Here is a 23,374-nt window from a genome sequence, read left to right on the forward strand (position 1 = left end):
CTGGCTCAGTATTAGTAAAAGTCAACTTGTTAGGTATTCACTGTGAGCACAGTGTTGCACAATGTGTGCAATAAATTATTGTGTGCATGCATGATCATATTCTGCTCACAGAATAAATGCCTGTGCTCTCTATTGCACATTCTCAAGCATAAATCATCAGGTTTCCAAAACTTCTTTGAAGAATTTTTTTTCCTCGTGATTGGCTTGATGTTGAATCAAGTTCAGTCACCTCAGACACTGACAGCTAAGCCTGAAGGTGAAATACACGAGGTATGAGTCCCATCTTGTTTGTGACTGTTTGCACAGCCAACATTTGAAGCCATGCCCTGAGTTTTGCTTCGAATTTCAAATCCAAGCGACTGCAGCACCCGGAGGAGAGCGCTGAGGGACCGAGCTCTGCTCACCAGTCACAGCCTCCGCCCGCCCCAGGACAAAGCCCCGGGCACGGGTCGGTCCGGCCCTCCCGCCACTGCTCGGCGCCCCCAGGGAGCGGCGGGGCCGCCTCGGCCGAGGCACGGGTGTGAGGGACGGGGTGATTTTCCTGGGCCTGGGGAGTGACCCCAGAGAACTTTCAAAAATGCCTGCACCAGGAATAGTGTGGCCAGCAGGACTGGGGAAGTGACTGTCCCGCACTCGGCCCTGGTGAGGGCACTCCTCGAGAGCTGCGTCCAGTTCCTGGATCCCTCAATTCAGGAAGGACATTGAGGGATTGGTGTGTGTCCAGAGAAAGGCAACGAAGCTGGGGAAGGGTCTGAAGCACAGCTCCTATGAGGAGCAGCTGAAGGGGCTCAGCCGGGAGAAAAGTAGGCTCAGGGGAGACCTTATTGCTCTTCAAGTACCTGAAAGGAGGTTGTAGCAGTAGGGGTCGGTCTCTTCTCCCAGGCAACCAGCGACAGGAAGAGAGGACACAGTATTAAGCCGCGCCAGTGGAGGCTTACGTAGGACACAGAAGGAATTTCTTCCCAGAAAGGGTGATTAGACATTGGAACGGGCTGCCCAGGGAGGTGGTGGAGTCACCATCCCTTGAGGTGTTAAGGGACAGGCTGGACGTGGCCCTTAGTGCCATGCTCTGGTTGACACGGTGGTGCTCGGTCATAGGTTGAACTCGATGATCTCAGAGCTCTTTTCCAACCTCCTTGGTTCAGTGACTCCGTTCCGGGGGCAGCCGGTAACAACTCCCCCCATGCCCGCTCTCTGAGGGCAGGAGTGCCCGGATGTGCCGCTCCGCCTCCCGCACGTGCGCGGCGCCAGGGCGCGCGGCTCCCCCGCCCCCGCCCGCGGGCCAACCGCCGGGGCGCGCGCCCGGGGAGGGCGGTCCCGGGCGCAGAGCTCGCGAGAGGAACATGGCCGCGGCGGGCCGGGGTGAGCGGGACAGCGCGGGCGGGGGGCGCGGGGCGCGCGCGGTCGGGCGCCGCCTCACGGGGTCCGGGCCTCACGAGTCGGCCGCGCTGCCGCGCGCTGGAACGGGCCGGGCCGGGCCGGGCCGGGCCACGCCGCTGAGCGGGAGTGGCACCGCCGGCAGCCGCCGCCGCCCGGCCCCGGGGTGGGCTGCGCGCCGCCCCGCCCGCAGAGCCTTCTGAAGGAGGTTGGGGCGGGCGGGAGTGCCGAGAGTGGCGGCCACCCCCTCCCTGCCGGGGGCGGGCAGGATTCCCGCGGGGCTGCAGCAGGGGACACGGTGGGGGGCGGCCCCCCAGCTTCGCCGGGCCGCTCTGGGTCCCGAGCAGGTGGAGGTGCCGGTGCCCGCACTGCGTCCTGGGACGCGGCTCGCACCGGCCCGGCCCCTGCCGTGCGGCCGCTGGTGGATGTATCCCGTGTTACTATTTGTTAGTAAGGAACGCTCGCTCCCGGGTGAAGTGCAGGGCTGTGAGCAGGAGGGAGGCACTGCGGGCCCGGCCCGAAGCCTGCGGGCGTTGAGATGGGAGCGCCTCGCCCGGAGCCGCGGAGGGGAGACGTGAGTCCTCCGTGACCCCAGTCGTGCAGCTGCAGCGGAGCTCACTGAGCTGTGAGAAGAGCGACCCTTAGACCAGGGACTGTTAACGAGTTCGACTTGTTTTCTGCGACGTTACGTGGATTTTAGGTGGCACTTGGTTAATCCATTTTAGGGTGGTCAGGCATTGGAATAGGTTGCCCAAGAAGGTGGGGGAGTCACCATCCGTAAGGCGTTTTAAGGACTGGATGTGGCGCTGGGTGATACAGTTTGGAGGTTTCGGTGGTAGTGCTGGTTTGATGGTTGGACTGGACAATATTAAAGGTCTCTTTCAAGCTCGACGATTCCACGATTCTAGAATCAGCTTTGTAAACAAGTGTATGCACAGCACCTGTATGCACAGACCCCCATCCCGGGTGCAGGTCACTTGACTGACGCTTGCGGCAGTGACATTCTTTGGGACGCGGGGAGCCAGGTGGAGAGCTGTGCTGCCGTGCCGTGCATTTCTGCCAGCAAATACATTTGCCTTTGTTCCATTTATGTGAGTCTTGTATTGGCGTGCAAGTGTGCAGTGCAGAAAACTGCTGTTAGTCAGTCTCAGTGCAGTCGAGAGATAATACCAGGACTTCTGGCTGCAGCAGGCAATTAGCTGAAATAAAGACTACAGGACTTAAAGTGAATAACTTGTCTAGTTATGAAGTAAGTATCAGAAAAATTATCTTTTCATGAATGTTTCAAAAACACTACCGTGAAATCTGGTATGCCAATATGTCTAAAATACTTAAAACTTAAACATCACTCGCCTCTTAAGAAAAAAGCCAAGCTTACACTGTCCTGTGGGTGCAGCATGTTCTCAAGTTCTTGTTTATGGGGAGTTGTTCACATGTCTTCCTCACGCTGCATCTTTTCCTTTATGATAAAAAACGCCCAGGTTTTGAATTAATTGAGGTTTTAAAGCTCTCAAAAAGGGCACAGCTGGCATTTCATAAAATTATTCTCTTAATGTGTGACATTTTATCTTGTTCCTTCCTGAAGCTTTCTTTCCTGTGTAATTACTTAGGGCAGATGTGACTTTGCGATATAACTTGCATTTAAAACTAGACAAGATTGCTGTCTGGTAATGGCACCAGTTATGAAGCAAGTAAAAACATCTGGAAGCTGAAGATCCTCATCACATTATTGGAAGTGCAGAACATCTTTCAGGATTTGGCAGTATTTGGAGAAGTGTAGAAAACTGAACTTAATGATGCAAATGAGTTTTTAGAAGCAGTCATACAATAACATGGAAATCACCTTAATATTTACCTTTTCTATTTGTCAGATTCTGTTGAATGAGGTATTACAAAAAAGCTTTAATAGTGAGGGTTAATACACAGGTATTGAGACAAATTTAGTGGTTTATACGCTTAAAATATTTTAAAAATTGGAACTTTTGCTTGTTATCCTAGCAATGAAATTAGATAATTGATGACACGATGGATGAATATAATATTGGATAGGGAATATACTTAGTTGTGGATCGGGGTTTTTTAAACAGTGTTTAGATTACTGAAGAAATGATTATTGGAAGGAAGAGGGAATATATTTTATCATAGGCCATTTATTTTTGTGGGCCTTTTTGGCATTTCCATCTTGTAACCTCTTTGTCTTGTGTGTTTTGGTTTGGTTTTTTACATGTTCAGCTTTTACCCTCTGTCACTGATGCGTACAGAAACCATAACACCAGCTTCAGCCTTTAAAAGAATTAAAAATAATCTGTTCGGATTCATCTCTGGGATCAAAAGTAAAATTGTGTGGCTGAGCAATGTATGGGATGTTTTAAGTCTGATACCTGTGGGTTCAAAGCCAAAACTGGAAAACCCCATTAGTGTTACTGTATGAAACAGCATTTGATAAATGCCAGACTTAAAAATAACTGACTTTTTAAACTTTTCTACATATAGTGTGCAGTAGGTTTCTATTGACTTAATCATATGTGTCTGTATATGTACACACATACTCTAAAATATTTTAATAAATGAAGTGTTGGAACAAATCCATTTGAGCTGGTGACATAGCAAAAAGACAAAATGTGGGTGTGAACACATTTCTTTTTTTTGTAAAGGTTCCATTGTATTGGAATCTATAGAAAACTAAAATATATTTCTGTTGTATAATTGGCACTTCCAAATGTGAAGAAAGAACTAGGGCTGGGTTTGTGTACTTTAGTTGAGTTAAAAGGAGCAGGTGATGCACCTCTGGTGCTGCTGTTCTTGCCAGAGGTAACTGGAAAGACAAATACCATCTTGGTATTTGAGTAGGAATATGAAAGGTGCTAAAAGATGCACAAAGAATATATTGAAATCATTTTACTCTCAGGATTTCAACCCAGTAACACATTTTAACATCCTAAAACTGCAGAAACTGAGAAAGCTGAACTAGTATTCTTAAGGCTTTAATTTCTCAGGTTGAACAAATTACGTAACTTTTAAAATAAAGAATCATTGAGACATCTTTGTGATTTTTGTTTTTCCTTTTTACTTTCCAACCATCCAGGAATGTGCTGAAACAGACACTTTAGAAGGGTGCTAGAGATACAAGGTAAGTGCTGTGTCTTAAAAATTTTAAACTTTCTAAATACATTTTTTTAATAAAGCTGCTGTGCTTTTTTTTTAGTGAGCAGTGTATCCCCTTAAATTGTGCTGGTTTTATAATCCTGTTAAAATGGAAGGTTTTCCAAGAGATTTGTTCCTATACAAACAGAAATTTGGTCATATGTAATACTTGTATTACATAAACTTAAGAGCAAGTTACTGTGATTTTATGCTTTGGCCTTTGATATGAGTGGGTTTTAATCATCTCTTAAGATTATGACTTAAATATTCATATGCTGATTAAACAATATTTTCTCTTTTTAAAGGACTGTCATGCTTACAAGCCTTCACAGATGTTAGACTTTTTCCAAATGGGAATAGTTTTGGTACTAATACTTTGGCCTGAGAGCATTTTGTTTATTTTTATCAGTTTTTCTGCAGTGACTCAGGCTTGTACCAGCACAGCACTTCCTGAGGGCACCCAGACCCCATGTGGTTTGGTTAAATCAATCCAGTTATTAGATGAGGAAACTTCTGTCTCAAAGGGAGTAACCAAGAATGGATGCTGATAGTGCTGTTTCAGGTGGTGTTGGGAAGTCGAGCAGCTTAGTAAAACAAGGAATTTGGGTTATATTGACTAGCGCATTCTCGGTTCTGGAACTGTGTGCTTCTGGTGTTTAGCTGGTCCCTAAATTGTGAAAATTCTGATCCTGCCCCTCCCTCCTTATCTTTTTTATGGGAAAAAGGGGGGTGGAACAGGTTGCCTGATTTTCAGGATAACCAAGACAGAGCATCAATCTTAAAGCCTCTTGATAGTTTCCACTGAGCCCTCCTAGATGAACCAGAACATTGGTTCCAGCTCTACAGAAAAAGCAGACACTGCACACAACTTTCATGGCTAAGAGCTTCTCCAGAGACTGGAAGAACAACACGTACAGAACTGGATATACACAGAAGGGGGTATGTATCTGTAGCATTGATGTATTCCAACAAACCCCAGAACTGTGTTAGGCAAAAAATCCCAACTGGAAACACTTAAAGGTAGGGGAGCTTCCCCTAACCTGAAGGCAAGGTGTATTTTAGGGTTGTGTGCAGGCTCCATGAAGAGCAGGTTTGATTAGACTTGGCAAACCAGTTCACTTTGTGTCCTCCTTTGGTAAATCTGCAACCTTTGATTATTACTGTGAATAAATATGCTGCTTTTTTAGCTGCATGTCCAAAAAAAAAAGATGAACAACTGAGATTAAGACTATTTGCACTTTACAGCCATGAATGTTTCATGTTTGCTTCTTCAAATGAAATTATTCCGTGCTGTGCTGAGGACAGGGAACCAGTATTCCTGGCATTGTTTTTAAACCTCTTTAGCACCTGAAGTTCAAGAGCTAAAATTGCACAGTGTTAGTTACGGAATACAACTTTTTTCAAACTTTCCTTCTGTGAAAGATTGATGTATACCACAAAAATCTCCCATATCCTGAAACTCCAAAGCAAATGCACATTACAGAATTTATTGAAGTGTTCGGGTTACTGTTATTAAATCCAGATGTTCACGTAACAGTTTTGCACTTGTGCAATGAACTGCATGTCTGCGATTGTTGACTCAGTAGAGAGTATTTTAAGATTTCATATTTGGTACTTGGCTTAAGCCATTAATTTTATGTTTGAAAAGGGGCTTTTATCTGGGCATGGTGCCAAAAGCAACAAAGTGAGAGAGAAGTCGTAGTTACACTAATTTTTGATCTTCACACCAACTAATGAAACACAAATGAACAAAACAAAAAATAAAGACAAAAAGGAAACCCACTGTTTTTCTACCCTTCTAATTGGATTTATGACATAATGAGTCCTAGTTACATACCTGAGAAGGACATGCAGTTGTGTTCTTATTTCCACGTTTTGTGTCTAATGCTAGAAGCCTGCTGGAAGGCTAGGGAACAGTTGCTGGAAACTTGTTTACAGATTCTAGAGACATTTAAATCAGTTTGCTAGTAATTCTTTAAATGTAAAAGAGGTATCTCATAAAAATTCAGCAGAGAAACTCATTAAAATTAGTTCAGATTGTTAGTGTATTCAGTAAAGTTCAGTTAATACCCAAAATGGTTCTTGCATCTCAAGTAGTGGCAAACTTCTCAGTATTTCCTACACAAAAAAGGTAGATGAGACATAGAATTCCAGCTACTGAAATTCTGTCTAATACATTGCTGCAATGCTTAATTTTGTTCCCCATATTTTTAAAATTGAAAATATATAGCTTGGTAAAGTTGCAATCCAGCAAAGCTTTAAGCATGCATTTCTGGCACTAAATGGGTTGCACAAAGTTGAACACAACGCTTAAAGCTTTTCAGGATTTAGAACCACATGGTAGTAAAGCTTTAGGAAAGTAATGTGACCAGGGAAAGCAGTGTGCATGTGAATGTGTCTGTGGTGGCTGTCTCCTCCTCACAGTGCTACAGGTGCAATTCTGTGTACAGGTACATTGTACCTGTGTACATTGGCAGGGGTTCGGTGTAAGATGGGGATTAGGGGTTTGGTGTTTGTACTTGGGTGTTGAGAGAGCACCCGATGTCACCGTTAATCTCACGTTGTGTTTTAAAATGCTGCATAAGGTGTGTTACCAGTCTTTTTGTACATTGTGAATTGGCCATCTTGGCACATTCCTTTGTACATGAGCGACTGGAAGTGGGAATGCAAGGAAGTGTTTTGTACTTTTATAATTTTCCTTGGTGCTCAGGCAGGTGAGGGTCTCAGGATTGGTGTATTCTGAAAATGGAGCTTGCTGAATATACTGAGATGGCTGTACAGAAACTAATGGGATCTCCGTGTTCATTATGGTTGATCTGAATGGTACCATTTGTGTGTTATTTTAGGAGTTTTTGAATGGACTAATAAATCTCTCTGAACTACTTTTGAGTGTGTTTTTTCATTACATATCACTTGGTATGCTATTTTTTTAGGATTTTCTCTTTAAAAATAAAATTTTAAACATATTTTTCCATGGACAGTACAACTAAGGTATGAAAAAAGAAATGCCTTAATGTTTTGCTAATGTTTTTCAGTATGTAACTTGTACTCTTAGCACAGCTATACTCTTTATATTTAGTGTGTTTATAAGGTTTTTGTTAAGGACTTGTAACCTGTGTGAATTAGGAATTTATAGAAACAACTGGAAACATCACCGTTTTCAACACTAATTTCACTTGGAGTGTCTGTACAGCAGAAGGTTTTTAATACCCAGTTTATGAGGGTAGAGCTCACTTAGAGTGTTTCTAGTAAATACTTAATTCAAGAGAAGTTACCGCTTTATTTTGCAGTCTTTATTATTTCTGAATTTGGGTTAATTATAATAATGCTTCTTTATGTTAATGTCAAATAATACAGCAGCACTCAAATACAAAGTACTGAGCAAATGCTGACAGTTTTTGCAAAATATAAGCCATCTTTATGGTTATGGGAATTGTAAGTCTTTCAGTGTGAATCAAGCCCTAAATAATTCTCTCTATGTCTGTAGACAGTTTTAACCAACTTTTTTTGCTTCTATGAATAACAGAGTGTAATTTGTGATTTCTTCTGGAATCAGATCCTCCTTCCTCTGCCAGATGTTCCACCCTTCCTCTGTTCTGCCAGTTAAACCATTTGATGGCTCTTTTGCCAGGTCCTGCATCATAAGCCTAATTTTAAAAACTTGTCCTGCAGAATTGGGAAAAGAGAAAAGTGGAGTCTCTTGGAAAGGGTGAAATGCAGGTGGTGAGAACCTACTCCTGCCCATAGTTCATCTTTGCTGCCCTGGGAATGCTGTGGGGAGTGTGGAGCCAGCCCAGCCGTCAGACACAGGGGCTGGATAAAACACTGGGACGTGCTTCCCTTTGCTGCAGAGTAAACCACACTCACAGGAGACCCCTAGACACAGACACAGTTCTACATCTACTGCTCCTCAAATACCTGGAGCAGTTGGGGCCTGAAGGTGGTGCAGAGGATAGAATTCCATAGCGTCTCCCATCTGCCTGTGGGTTCTTGCCATCTGTAGTAGACTTTGGAAAGCCTAAGCCAAGCCTTGTGGTGGCTGGCTGAGGAGCATGGTCAAGAAAAGGCTATCGAGGAAGCATTTTTGATGGGTAAAGCTGAGTTGAGGTGATTTAGTGATACATGGAGGATAGAAAAAATTAAAAATTCAGGAATAGGAATCAGGAAAGTGGGTACTGACGTGATCTGGGGAAAAAATAACTATTGTCTGATGCTAGAAAAAAACCCAATGAAAATAAACTAAGAGAAGAAACCACATGGCTACAGTATTTATATCTGACCAGATGATATTTAATGAATATCTTTTTTTCATCAGATAGTCAGTATTTTCCAATGGAGTTTCTAATAAAGCTTTGTAGTATCTTTTTTAAATATTTTGAGTGCTGCTCAAACTACCAGAACTACAGAAAGTAGATGTGTGACAGCTGCTAAGTGCAGAAATTTGTAATCTACTGTAAAGAATTTTATGTTACCATCTCTTTCTTATATATTTTTAAACAAGCAGCTTTGCATGGAATGAAACACTGGAACACAATAGTTTAACAGATAAGTCTTCTTTGAAACCGGCCTCAGGCAACATAAACTCTCCTGACCCAGAGTTTCTGCCCTATTAGTCTTTAGCTAATTTCAGTAGGGAAAATGGAATTCAAGTTCATTTTAGCTTTGGAGATCGTGAGAATTTGGTTCTTAAAGCACTGAGGGCAGGGACTATGGATTATAGCATTAAACTGTTTAGAACATCAGAATTTTCAGGCACCATACTAATAACATACTTTTTATGATTATTTTAGAATATGGGTGTTGATCTGGAGATTAAGCTATATCACTCATAATCTTGAATCTGTATTTATAAAGAAGCAATAAGTGATATTCCTTTACCCTGTTCACAGAGAGGATTGTCCTTATTAGAAGGAATGTGTTTGATTTGAAAAGTAAAAATTTGGCTTTTTTTTAGTGAAGAGTGTAATTTTGTCTTTAACAAATTTATTTATTTTTCTGTTAGTGATAATTCAATGTCTGTGGTATCTCTTCATGCTTAATTACCAGTGTTTAGGAATCTCAGGGCGGGGATTTTGTGGTTTGTTGTGGGATTTTTCTTCCTGGAAGTCTGCTTAACTGCATGGAATTTAGCATTCTTTCAGTATGCATCCTTGTTGCTTCTGTTAAACCCACTTTAATTCTTGGAAAGATGCTGTAAAGTGTAAATCTATTACAAGTGATATCATTGTATTCACACTGTGACCTTTTGTCACTGCTGTATAAAAACTGTGGCCACTTAACACGATGTGGAATCTGAGCAGGTGATCAGTGCAGTGTGACACTGTTCTGCCTCCCAGTAAGGTGGAAAAACTTCTTTATCCCTGCTGTATCAGCAGGTCTAACTTGGAGAAAGCTGAAACTGGGGAGGAAGGGGATCATCCTCCTGGAGCCATGAATCTAAATGATAGCTCGTATAAGAGATGAAAAAACTGCTCTTTCCCTTCAAAGTCCTTTTTAGAATTTGTAATAGAAAGTAATGCTTTTAAGCCAAGAAAATAAACATATTTGCCCTGTTCCAGAGGCAGCTTTGGCTGTAAGGGTGGGCCTCATTGTGACTCCAGAACAATGAAAAATACAGGAGAGAATAATTTATACATATTGAGTAGAAGAGCTGGCAATAGCACGAAGTGGTATTGTGGGATTGCCAAAATGTTGTGTCTCTGCCTCTGTTTAGTTGAGGAAGATGAGCATTCATACCCACCCAGCAGGTATGGGAGGAACATGTGTCTTTAATGTGTGTAGCTAATTGTGAGATACCTTTGGGAACTCCAGGAGTGCCTTCAGAATCTAAGGTTGTAGCTCACCAAAAATGGTTTTGTCTAAGCAGGACAGCAGTACTATAAAAAAATAATCTTAATACTTTCACCACCACCTTTAATTAGCCCTTAATTGTGCTTTTGTTGCTGTTCAAAATTTGTCACTGCATGTCGGCTAAATGGCTGAAGAGATTGTCCCATGAACTTGTAAACCAGACACATCAATTGTGTGCTACCAGGCCTCTGTTTTCTTTCTAGTTAAAGGAAATAGAATAGAGGAGAAGATTAAATATTTCTAATAACTTTAAAGTAAAACCAGTAATTTGAGACAGTTAAATACATGTGGTAAGGCTCTGCCATGATTTTACATGGTGGTTACATGATCAGAAGTAAGAAACTGGAAAGAATATTGTAGATGAACTCTTAGCACTTGGTGCAAATCAGGTAAAGAATGCACAGTAAATAGCTACTGCTTAAGATGTACTGCAAGTTGATTTTTATCTTTTTTTTAATTAAACATTAATCTGTCACCTTCTAAGTTTTTCTTTTGTCCATTAGCAGGTTAAATACGAAAAGTTTTATTTTCAGAAGTTGGGAGCAACAAGTTACTGGTTTCCATGGGAGCTAATTCAAGTTATTGTTTGCATTGTTAATACCTTACAGTAGCTGTGCTGGTCCAAGTCAATATGCAGCAAAAGGTTTGTGAAAGAGAGGTTTTCTTAGTTGTCCTAAGGTTGTGAGTAGGTACTGCTTAATTGAGGACCTTCTGCACATGTCACTGAATTTCAGCTCAGACATAATCATTCTGATTTTTGCAAGATCCTCTAAACTGTCATTGCTTGTAATCTCTAATTATGTTTACATTATTTTGAAATGTCTAATTAGCACTTAGTTTATTGCTGAATGTGAATAGTATGTTAAATTCTGTCCAATAGGAGTTGATTGTATTTTTTAAGAGAATACCAAATATTACATTAATAAAATTTTGCTAATCTCTGTAACAGTGTGTAGATATAAAAAGAAGCAAAGTATAGATTTTTCAAGAAATTTCATCTAATAGAAATGATTGTGCAATGTTCAGTCACACTTAGGATGGGAGGTAGAAAACAGCACGTTCAATGGGAAGCAGTCCTGTAGTTCTTTCCTTTTTGACTTGAATCCTTGTGCTTTCCTTGCTTTGTTCAGTTCAAGGGCTTGGTTTACAGGCAGTAAAATAAACATAATAGCACCTGCAGCTTAGTCATAAATGGGAACATCTCACAGTATCCAAGCAAACAAATGAAATCATGGAGTCATCTAACCTTTCCTGAAATGCCTTAAGAGCTCTACCATCATTCATTGTTAAGATAGATCACTATTTTGGCTATCAAAGGTATCTGAACACACAGAGGAATTGTGAAAGATTATGATTCAATTCATTGATAAAAGTTACTAATTATTGACTGAGCTATCATGTGCATTTATAATACCAAAGCAAACACTCGGGTTTTGATTTTTTCATATGTTGGCAACTTCAATTACACAAATAGATTCTTCTGGCTACACCTTATGTTTGCTGGCCACAGAAAATCATGGAGCACATAGGATCTTACTATTTCCTTCCACAAAGTTCTGTCATAGACCAGAAGAACTGAACTTGCTTTTGGGCAGGTTAATCTGAGTTGATCTCACAATTATTCAAACACTACTGCAAAGCACTTTGTATTAAAACTGAAATTAAGAACTTCGGATTTTTTGCTAATTGGAGCTCAAATAAGTTGCTTCTGAAATCATATGTCACTATGTTTCATTGTAAAAAATGAATCTAATTTAAATATGTAGACATTTATGAGGGTTAGAAACTAGAAGCATCATGTTTGCACACCACACTAATGCAGATAGCTTTTTGTTGTTGTTGTTGGGTTGGTTTCTTTTTTACACCTAAATTTAGCAAGGCAAAGAAACACTGATCTAGTGTTGCTTTGTAAACTGAGTCTAAATGTACTTCTTGCCAGTATTAATATCAGCTTTTTAAATAAGAGTATTAAAGCAAATGTAGAATATTGACAATCAACATCATCTTCACAGACTGAAAAATAGGAATGTCATGTTTAGATTTTTCTGAGCATTTGCACACAACATATTTCCATATATAGTGTGTGTAACATCTAAACAAGATACTACTTCACGTTTTGCCTATCTAGTTTTAAGTATTTTTATGACGCTCTTTATTTTAATAGAACTAGTGAGGATATGTGCTATGACAGCTTTGTATTTATTTAATCACATTGATACAGCTGAACCAATTAATGTTGCCTTCATAGGAGCATTGTTTATTACGAATATCCACAGAAAAGATGAGATTAAATCAAATTATGTCTGCTCATAAGGTGATTAAAAGTAAAAAGTAGTTGAGGACTGTGTCTGAAGTCTTTCACTTACAAGTCATGGGACAATGTGTTTTACACTTCCAAGTATTGTGTCAGAATTCTGGTTGCTGCTGAGTGCTCAGACAGCAGCTCTTAGAAAAGATGGACTCAGCTGTAGATGAAATAATTCATCGTCCTCTCACGATTCAGAGTTTTCAGCACAAATCTGTATGAACTCTGCTACAAACACAGAAAGTTAGCACAACTTAGCTTCTGCTTAGTAAGTATTGTATTATTGGTAAAAGTATTATTGGTAAAAGGTAAATTAAAAGCTGTCCTGAGTTATCTGGATGGGTTAATGGATGTTTGCTTCCATGCTTGGTCTTAAACAGCTCCCTAGGTGAGCATCTCTCTCTCACAGGGTGAAATAGCAGAGTAGTTCAGACTTCTCCTTGAAGATGGAGATTGTTGACTGTGTATTACCTTTAAGAGGCAGCTAATTTTAGACTTTACTTTTTGTTTGGTTCCTCAGACCGATTTATTGATTTTTGTGCACACTGCAGAGTTTCACAACTGTTTCTTAAAGGAAGATTTAACAATTTAAACATCACTTTCATCTGAAGGTATGAGTTTTGTTTCAGTCATTAATATTGTGCATATTGAACCTTTGCTTGCTTTACTTAAAATATTTGTAAGAAGTTTAGCATTTTGAATAAATTCTCTTATTATCATTTTAAAGCCCTTGAAATGTGAATACAGAAGATAGTTGTAATATTTACAACTACTTAAAACATTTGTATGAGACCTTACGGTATTTAAACGCTAAACTTCTCAACATTGCTATGAGGTAGATTCTTTCCAGTGAAGGTTTATGTGTAGCCCAGAAGACTTCACCAACTCTTGTTTGAACAGGTTAGTTTGAGAAGGCAGTAATGTGAGAAAAGAATAGATAAATCATCTCTATGGCCCTACACAGTGACAGGGTAGGCTTTAGTTTCCCCACGCTTTAATGGAGCTGTGGGAGGCTGCCTTTATTCCTCACAGCCCCACACTGTCGGGTAATTCATTTGCACTTAGCAGGGCACAGCTCCCGTTACCAATTACTGTGATCTTTTTTTTTCCTGCCTGCAGGCAGCACTGGAGGGACTGTATCATCAAGGATTCTCCTGACTCATCCCCAGCCTCTGTCCAGATACAAGTAATTTACTATACATTACCTAGTGTCCAATGTCCATTTGCCAGTAGCTTATTTATTTTTAATTTTTTGATCAGTCCAAAGATATAAAGATTTCCTTTGAAGAACTAGTAAAGAGAATCTCAATGTAGCATTGTCATCAAAATATGCAGAAGTGTTAAATGAGTTTCTGGAGGTCTTTTGGTGTGTGTTCAGTGGTATTAATTTAGCTAGAGCAGACAGTTACAAAAATTTAATCTCAGTTATTTAATAGAAGTGGACATTTTTCTGCAGTATTGACCAGCCCAGTCCAGGAGGATTCTGTGCTCCTGGAAGAAACATGTTATTCCAGGTACTGGTATGGTGAGAAGCGTGACAGGACCTCAGTTTTGTCAAATACTTCTGCTCACTGTTTTTTAAAGAAATGAATAGTAATAGTGAGTTTTTAATAATGCATAATCCAAGATGATTACTCATGGTTAGTCAGCTGCTGCTATTTCTCATCTTTTTCTGCTTTTGTATAATTACCTTCATAAAAATAGCTGTATGATTTAAATCCTTGTTGCCCTGTATTTGACCACAAAACTTAATTAATTAAGTTTATCGACACTGTAGGATTGCAGTTTCTCTTTCAATATAATAATTCAATGTCAATTTTCATGTCAAAGTTCACCTGCTGCACTAAGATGGTGTCTGCACGATGGGTGTCAGGACAGCAGAGGTGAAGCTGTGCCCGTCCGATCGGGCTCGTGCCAGCACAGCCTTCACGGCGTTCCTGAGCTCCGGGCAGCCGCTGTGGCTGGGCTGAGGAGCGGTACCCTCTTTGTAGCACAGCCTCCCTTTGGTGTTGCTCCAGGAACAGATGGAGATAGAGACTGCAGCCAAGACCATGATTTGTTTCTTTATTTTCACTTTACCCCTTGCTGATAAGGCAGCATGCCAAGAGGAGCCATCCTTTAAAACTCTGCATCTCTCCCTCTCCTTGGAGTGGGTGTTTCATCCCCAGGCTTGTCTCCGGGAAGTGACTCCCGTAGCTTCCAGTTCCCAGATTGTTCAGTGAGCTGAATGTTCCCGACTACTTTGTTTATGTTCAAGTCCGATGTGTGTTGATCCTTGGAAGAAAGGAGATACTGAGCATTCCAAGGGTCTGGACTGGGACTGGACTAATTTGCAGCCAAGGAAGGAGGTTTGCTGTAGGCTTGTGTAGGCACTGGTAGGGGTCTGCTGCATTCTGAAAGCACAGTCCTTGTCCTTCTTCATGAGAGGTGATGGGAATTGCCAAGTCAGACTGTGACTTCTCACATTCTCTCAGGTACAAATCATTAATGCCCAGTGCTCAAATGGAAGGAATATTTGAAACTATAACAGCCCCCAATGTGCTTATTGGCCTCAGTGTCAGAAATCACTCTTCTCACTGCACAGATCTCCAAGTCTTTCCAGGCACTGAGAGGGAGACTAGAGAGCTTAATGCAATGGCCTTCCTTGGCAGCTGTTAGTTAACCTGCTGGATCTTACACTTCTTAAGGGTCTTTTTTAGTGTTTTCTGATACACTGAAGAAAGAAGTAAGAAAAACAAAAACAAACCCAACATTTTACAGTTCTAGTATCCTCCCCACTGAAGATTCTGGTGTATTACAAACTGCTGGTTTTAAATTTTACTGAGTTTTATAAATGGAGAAACTGAATGCTCATGTCCATTCCATGATTCTGTAAATCCTGGAACTGGTATTACTAATATCTTGTGACTATTAATTCAATTCAATATTGCAATGTATATAGTGACCCAGGTTCCTTGCAAGTGTGAGTGGTTGAGCAGTGTTAATGTCAGCCAGTTGACTTGGCCAAAGCTTGAATGTACTATGATTCTTGAACTGTTATTTTCCAGCAGATTGCTAAAATAAAAGCTGATTTACTACCAAAGTGTCATCCAGATTTCACAGTTTGTGCCAAATAAAATACCAGTTCTGGTGTCTCAAGTAGCAGGGAAATATGTATTTCCCTCCTTATATGATTTTTCCAAGGAAATACATTTTGTCTTTTGAAGATAAAATGTTTAAAAATAAAAAGAGCATTTGTCTTCAGCAGTTAAGAAGATAGCAACCACCTACAATCTGTGAGAACACTTACATAAGGATCATACATTGTACAGGAGTTCTGGTTTGCCAGTACTGGAACACTGTTCCTGTGTACTTGTCGGGGAAATGCGAACCGAAGCCTTCCTAGCAGTGCTGGTGCAGATTGTATTTTGATAATGTATTCTAAAGACTAAGTAGGAAAATACCTTTTTTCTAGTTTTCACTTTACTACTCTTAAACATTTTGCTGAATTCTATGTTAAAATGAAAAACCAAAAAACAACCACCTGAAATAATTTTGGACTATTAGAACAATTGAGTAAATGCATTTTTAGTTGCCAGAAATAAATTGGTATTATGCTTTCCTACAGTTCATAAGGAGAAATGGTTTTCATACCTAGCAGAGTGATGGCTCACACAACTTTAGGTTTCTTAATTTCAAGGAAGGGAGCCGAAACCCCTGAAGTGACAACTGATTTCTGTAAGATCAGCCTGGTATAAAAGGTGCTTTCTTGGATTATGCGAAGTAGGATACTGAAACTTGTATTAGTATGGGGTTTTTTAAATTCTGTTTTTCCTGTACATGTTTTTTTACTGTTGAGTTTCAGTTATGTTATTAATATACTTTGTGTATAGGTCTGCTTCAAGTCAGGGGTTACACAGATAATGGTTACCATCTGTAAATGCAGATGGCAAACATGAAATAATTCTTCAAGATTGAAGAGGCTTCAAAGAAATGAGAAAGAGGAGGCAAATTGTTATCTAATATAAAATATGAGAGTATCATGTGCTTTACATTCTAAATCAGGTTTCTCAGTTTTGCATATGGTTGCTGGATAAAGTGTTTATTGTACAGGGTTTGATTTTAAACAAGGTGAACTAATGTTTTCTACTACTCGTTTTTGTGTTTGAATTGTTAATGTACAAACAAGTTATATTAGAAACATGAGAATGAAATGGCTTTTGAAGTCTGAAAATAGATGGGAGACATTCTGCATATCTTTAGTTGAGTTTCATGTGAAGTAAATGCTGCTGGCTGTAGCCTGTTGTATTCATCTGGAGCAGTTAAAATGAGTGTGCTAGAAAATGGTAATGGTTTATTATCTCATACGTGCAGCAGTGTAAAAAGATGTTTACAAAGAAATGTCTTTTTTCCTCATTTATTTCTTTTTTGTTTATTTGTTTGGAAAGGTATTTATGGAAGTAATTTTTAAGTTTCCAGATTAGTTTGTCAATTGATAAGGAAAACCTTATGCCAAAAACAAACTAGTAATTTCATGGATGCCAACTTTAGGAGTTGTCTTCAGAAAGCTGAACAGCTGAATTCTTTAGATTCTAATAGAACAAGAGCTAAGAATCACATTAATTATTTATATATTTCTATTGCAAGTTTTCAGTTTGTCATCTTTATAATATTTTTTAGAAGTTCTGTTCATTGATTCAGCAAGGAGCTGTAAGGATCCTAGTGTATCTAAGCTAGATGTTGATGATGTAGGTCACTGACTTTTTTCCCCTGTACAAAAAACCCCTATAAATGTTGGGTGGGGATGTGTGTTTTCCTTTTTGGGGAGGGTTAAGAGAATTTGTTGTTCTTAGCTCAGAAATATTTCTGCAGTCTGATACAGCAGCACTTCATAAGTAATAATTAAAAGAAATGAGAGCAAAATGTGATTTGAGATATGAGTAAAGAATTTGAGGAATTTAGACTTTCTGGGAATTCTAGAGTGTCTTTTGTTCGAACATTATGTAGCAACATAGCAATAGGGTTGTTCTAGTGTTAAAGGATCATTTGAGGAAATACCTAGGTTTTTAGCAGCCTTTAGAAGGGAAATGCAATGCCTGTTACTTTACTGTGAATTGGAAAGTTTAAAGTTAGGGTTAGAGTTCTGCACTGGAGAACTCTGGATTTAGAGGTTTCCTAATGACGAAATTCATGTACTGTATGAAACCACAGTGAACTGAGAGTCATTATCAGCAGGAAGAATTGTGTGAAAGGAGTGGGCAAAGCATTCATAGTGAGGTTACCCAGAGATGATGAAATCACCTGCTTTGGAGATTTTCAGACAAGACAAATTCCTGAGATCTGGTAATCCCATGGGACGGGGGGATGGACAAGATGACCTCCAGAAGGTCCCTTCCAACCTATTTTATAATTGCTCAAACCATAGATCAAGCACATTTTGTGTGGGAAGTCAAACTACTTTTGAGTTGTGCTGCTGTGCTGCAGTCAACATAATTTAATTATTGCATGCTGTGTTCTCAGTTGGATCTGGACAATAAACCCACATTTCTGTACATTCCTGAAACAAAAATTAAGAGATGGACACGTTACCAATTCCGCAGTGCATTGTAGAAGTGATGAAAGTCAAGCTGGTTTCGTTCAAAGCATGATGTTTAGTTATCTATCATGGGGAAAAGAATTAGTCAAAGCTGACCTGCAGAACAACACATGCTAAACCTTTAGTACAAGAAGGTGTTTCTATTAATTTCATCTGGGTTTGAAAGCATGAATACAGCTCATGTGGCTTAATCTCTTTGAAAAGTCTCTCCAAGACAATTCATATCTAGTAAATTGTGGATAAAATGCTGTGAATATGAGCAGATAAGCAGCTACATTTTCACTTAAATTCTGCTCTGAAGAGACCTGCTTGGTTAATAATGTACTTAATTTGTATGGGTGAGTGGGAGTTTGAGGAGAGTGTAATGTCAGGAAATCGAGTGAGAGCTGAGTAAATTATGCTTCTAAAAGCTAAGAACAAAGAAAAAAATCTTGCATAACGGTAAGTTAATGTGTCTTCATTTAATGTGAAAGCACCAGTTTGTAACTAGGGAAAATAATGAAAAATATGCACTTAACCATGATAATTGTTCTATTTAGGTGTATATCAAGCAGTACTTGCTTGTATTTCTTATTTTTCAATTCACACTTTCAGAACATGATTCTCTACCCTTTTGTAGTGTAGGCCATTCTTTGGTGGTCATGATAATTTTTTGTCATCTTGGTTTTTTAAATATCATGTTAACATCTGAAATATTTTGGGATTAATCATTGAAACATATATTGCATTTTAAAAACCTTTGAATACACACACCACCACATGTGGTGTTTATATTCAGAATATTTGAAGTTTGAAATTTAAGGTTGACTATGGCAAGCAGTTGTGTTTCTTAGGAATTATTTTTTTTTTAATCTCACAATAAGGCATTTCTTCGTTTTTATGGATCTTTTGGAATTGTTAATATTTCATATAATTCAAGTTTCTGAGAATCCAGGGACAGGACTTCATTGAAGTCCATATTGATTTATTGGAATTTTAATGACTTGATAGTTCTCTAAGTTATAAAAAGGCAGTACCAGTAATTCATATTTCTGTCTCTCCTTATTGTAGATTAAGTACCACACTAATGATAGAAAGGAAGGAAATAATGAATTGGGACTTTTATTTAACTCTGTAAAGTATTTTAACAATAAGTAACTAGTGCGCAGTAAAATTAATTTTAAAATATTCATGGCCAAATGTCTTCCTTGCTGGTGAGACTGAGGATTAACTAGTTCTCACACAGTCCTTTGGTGAAGTCCTGTGTTAATACTAACGTTGATTTGAGATCTGAAGGAGAGTTGTGCAGAGCTTCAAAATACTAAAAGCCATTTGTATGTTAGTACAATATATTTATTCAGCATTCTCTAATAGAAGCTACTGAAAACAGGGGATGTTGTGCTGATACGCGGGTGGGGGCACAGGGTGGGGCACGGGAGCTTCTGAACATCCATCGTGAGGGTTAATACTGGCTGATTTTTGTCAGTGAGCAGAGAAACTGTCCTGCTTCTCTGTTAAATTGCCTCTACATCCATTCCCTGACTATATTTTTTCCAACCCGTAGTATTTGTGGGAAATCAGTAGGTAATGCCTGTGTAATTCTGAAGTTGAGTTCTGCGTGCGAAGGAACTGACCATACCCCAAATGTGTAGGCAAAGCAGTGTCTGAAGCGTTTCTCGGTGTTGCTGGAGCAGAGTGTGACCAGAGCCGCCTTGTTTCCGCAGAGCGCCGAGGCGTGCCCGGGATGGAGCCCGCGGGGCCGGCGGACGGCGAGGACGAGCCCGGGCCCCCGGCGCGGCTGGCGCCCAGCCCGCACAGCGAGGCCGTGGCGCACGAGCTGCGGGGGCTGTCGCTGCAGCCCAGCCCCTGCCTGCCGCCCCTCACCGAGCGCAAGAATGGTGAGTGCCCGGGCTGCGCGGGGTCACGGGGATGGGCCGCGCCCTAACCGCGAGGGACTCTCCTCGCCTGCTCTTGCCACGTCCAGGTGTGCCAGGGGTTGGGAAGTCTGTCCCGGGAGCTTCACCCGCCAGGAGAGCTCTTGGAGAACCAGCGGGCACACTCTGGGGCCTACAGTGGAGTTGTGTAGATTTTTAAGTAGTTTTAAAACTACAGCTGGTGTATACTACAAGTATTTATGAAATGTTTTTGAGAGTTGTATTATTATCAGAAAAAAAGAGATAATTTTCAAGAACAGGGGTTTTTTTCTGCAAAATAATACATAATTAATGTTTCACATTCTATCCCAGAAAGTTTAATTCAATATTAGTACACTTCTGGAAAAATCGTTTTTTTCTTAATTTCCTGTAAAACTGAAATGGATGTGGTGTCATTGATCTGTGTCATGTCAAACCTCCAGAGCAGCCAAACTATTGCTTAGCTATAAGTTCAGATTTAGTAATTTTGGTTAATTTGGTTAGAAACACTTTTTTTTGTAGAAATGATGAAAGTCAGAAGAAGATTTGTAAAAGTGAATGTTGAACTTGATGGGTTCAAATTAAAAGTAGTTTTAATATTTGGTCTTTGTTGTTACTTTTTACCAAACACTGGATATTTGCAAGAGTATTTTAGCATGTGACTACATTATAAAGTGAATAAGCATAAGAGATTGCAGTTCACAGAAATACGGTGGCACTTAAAAAAATTCTGAAGTGTTTCAGAGTATTTTTTGGTTGGATATTTTTATGCAGGAAGCATTATGCTTACTGTGAGCTTTGGTAGTGATCCTTTAAATCTTTGTTTACTTGAATTAGTCTTTTGGCAGTAGTCCAGTAGAAGGCTGAACTGTTCTAGTGTTGTTCTGCAGTGTTGTTAAGCTGACTTGCACAAGTTAGTACAGAAACCGTGTTTCCAGCTTTTCCAGTGTCACTGCAAGGGTAGGAGGCTTCTGCTCTGGATTGGTTTTGTTTACCATGGAGGTAATCACAGCATGCCTGGTGAGCCAGCAGTCACTGGAGCTGTTATTACCTTCTCCTTTTTCACATTTTCCTTCTCTCCCCTGCCCTCTGCCCCAGAGATCCCAGTCACAGAGCAAAGCAGGTGTAAGAGTTTGGGTGGGCACAGCTCAGTGGGTTTGCTGCAAATTCTCATGGTTAGTTTAAGCTGCAGTGGAATTATTGTCCCTTGAGTTTACAAAGGAACATTTATATGCTGTGCCAACTCTGTTGAAGAGGTTTTAACTTCCAGCAGAAGATCAATAATAAAACAGTTGGAATGCATTAGGAGCTTAAGCTTTTCCAGTCACTTACTACATGCAGGTATTTACTCCCTGAATAAAGACAAATGGATAATTTTGAGAGGTGGATGTTGTATATTGGTCTCCTGGACTGTCACAATTTTAAGGTTCTCCTATTTCATTTGAGCTGTTTTCAAGTTCATGGCTGTGGGCAATACTGGATTGTTAATGAAACTAATTTCAGGTTCTCGTTAGTCTGTATCTTTCTGGATAATTAGGCAGCACATACAGCACATCGATCATGTAAACCTGTGCCCTGTATATTGCAGTGTCTTATCGTGCCTGTTTCTCTGGAGGCCAACTCTTGTTCCACTTGCTAAAAAGCAGCAAAAGTTACCATTTCATTGGTTCTGCTTTTCACACTTGTCACCTCCTGAGTGATGACGAAGATGTGTCTGTGATTCTGGCAGTCTCATGACAACCACGGGTGCACAGTCCCTGTCATGAGCAGTGGGGCTGCTCACAAAAAAGGAGTTTGGTAAACAGGCTCTGGGTTTGCATCCCTGCCTGAAGGATGCCAGGTTGGGTCCAGTGTATGTGTTTTTTAGGCAAGATGCTGTGTCCTTAGGAAGGACAGCTTGGGGGAAGGGAAGAGTGCCATGGAGGAGGCTCATTGGAAGCAGGAGGGAGAAGACTGATGACTGGGTGCTGAGTTGGGCTGCAGTGGAGGAAGGCTGATGAGAGTAGCAGCAGTGTGGCACAGCCCAAGTACCAGTCAGAACAATGTGCTGCCCACACACTGTACCACAGTTTCACGAGCTTCTGTCTGAGAGCCAGGAGGTGGCAAGGGAGGCAAGGATAGGCTGTCTGCTGCTGACAGCAGGAGGGTGGATGGGAATGATGCTGCCTGCAGCTTTCCAACCTGCTGTTTCAGAGCCAAATGATGGGAAGAGATTGCACATGTAGATACCATCAAAAAAAGGAAGCAGTGCATGACCAGAGTTTTTTTGCATGCTGAATTAGTACTTTTCCAGAATTGATGAGCATACCACTTTGGCTGGTAGAGGGAGCTGTGAAGGTCAGGGTATGAGGAGCCATGCAATCATTATTTCAAGGTACACGTAAAATAGAAGGCTCTGAGCTTGTGTTTTACAGCAATCTCTCTTGGCTCTGCAGTGGCTTCCTTGACTATCTCCTTGTGCCAAAATCTTCTTGTCACAGTGGCTACTAATTTCTGAAAAAGAGACATGTAAGTTGCTCTTGTGCAGTTGTCATCCACAGGTGGGAGCCTGGTTATGTCCTTGAAAAATGGGTGGATAAGTGGCTGGCTCCTGTCCAGGCCACTGACTGCCCTTCAGCTCTGCATCTGGCCATAAATCCTGTCAGAAGGGGAGTGTGCCCGTTCCCTGCCCTCTTCGTGGTAGAGAAGCAGTTCTGTTCAAGGTGGTGGGGGCTGTGAGGTGTCTGCTCCTCCAAACTCAGAGTCAGTGTAGGAACGGGATTGCTTCTGCTTCTCTTTGGGGTTGTGTATCATGAACTGGAGGAGAGTAGAGAAGGTGGTGCTGTGCCTCCCATGGCTGGCAGCAACTGTTCTCCTGCCGAATTGGGCTAATTGAGAGAAGAACCAAGTCTTGGATGTTTTATAGGAAAAAAGCCTTGGGACAGTGAACATCTTAAAGCAAGACTGGTAAAATCTCAATAAGCATAAATCAGCCCAAAGAAAGCAATGCCCCTGGCTGCGTAAGAACAGGGACACTCAGGAGCGGAGACCCAGACGCACCGAAGGTCAAGTGAGAATTGCAGCTTCCTTTGGTGCTGGAGAGCTCGTGGGGAACTGTGGGGAATTCAGGGGAAGGTGGAACACACATACACACAAAAACCCAACACAAACCCAAACAAAAACAAATACTCCAAATGGTGTATATTGAGTCCTCCTAAGGGACCAGTCAAGTCAGCTGGGAGACACAGTTCT

The 23,374-nt window shown here is 40.8% G+C and overlaps 1 protein-coding gene across 3 annotated transcripts in view; it reads left to right on the forward strand.

The window, feature by feature from the left end:
• Positions 1-1,304: 1,304 nt before the first annotated feature.
• Positions 1,305-23,374, forward strand: part of MRTFB (myocardin related transcription factor B) — a 70,456-nt gene continuing 48,386 nt past the window's right edge. Inside the window, exons 1-3 of one of the 3 annotated variants that reach the window (XM_048320415.1) lie at positions 1,305-1,362; positions 4,463-4,507; positions 19,955-20,128. In XM_048320415.1, coding sequence (XP_048176372.1) covers positions 19,975-20,128 — 154 coding nt within the window. In that variant the 5' untranslated portion in view covers positions 1,305-1,362; positions 4,463-4,507; positions 19,955-19,974. Of the gene's footprint in view, positions 1,363-1,749; positions 2,627-4,462; positions 4,508-19,954; positions 20,129-23,374 lie in introns of those variants that run through there. The other 2 variants (XM_048320418.1, XM_048320416.1) reach the window with 2 other exon arrangements.

This window comes from Corvus hawaiiensis, chromosome 16, assembly GCF_020740725.1.
Source record: "Corvus hawaiiensis isolate bCorHaw1 chromosome 16, bCorHaw1.pri.cur, whole genome shotgun sequence".
NCBI classification, from domain to species: Eukaryota; Metazoa; Chordata; class Aves; order Passeriformes; family Corvidae; genus Corvus; species Corvus hawaiiensis.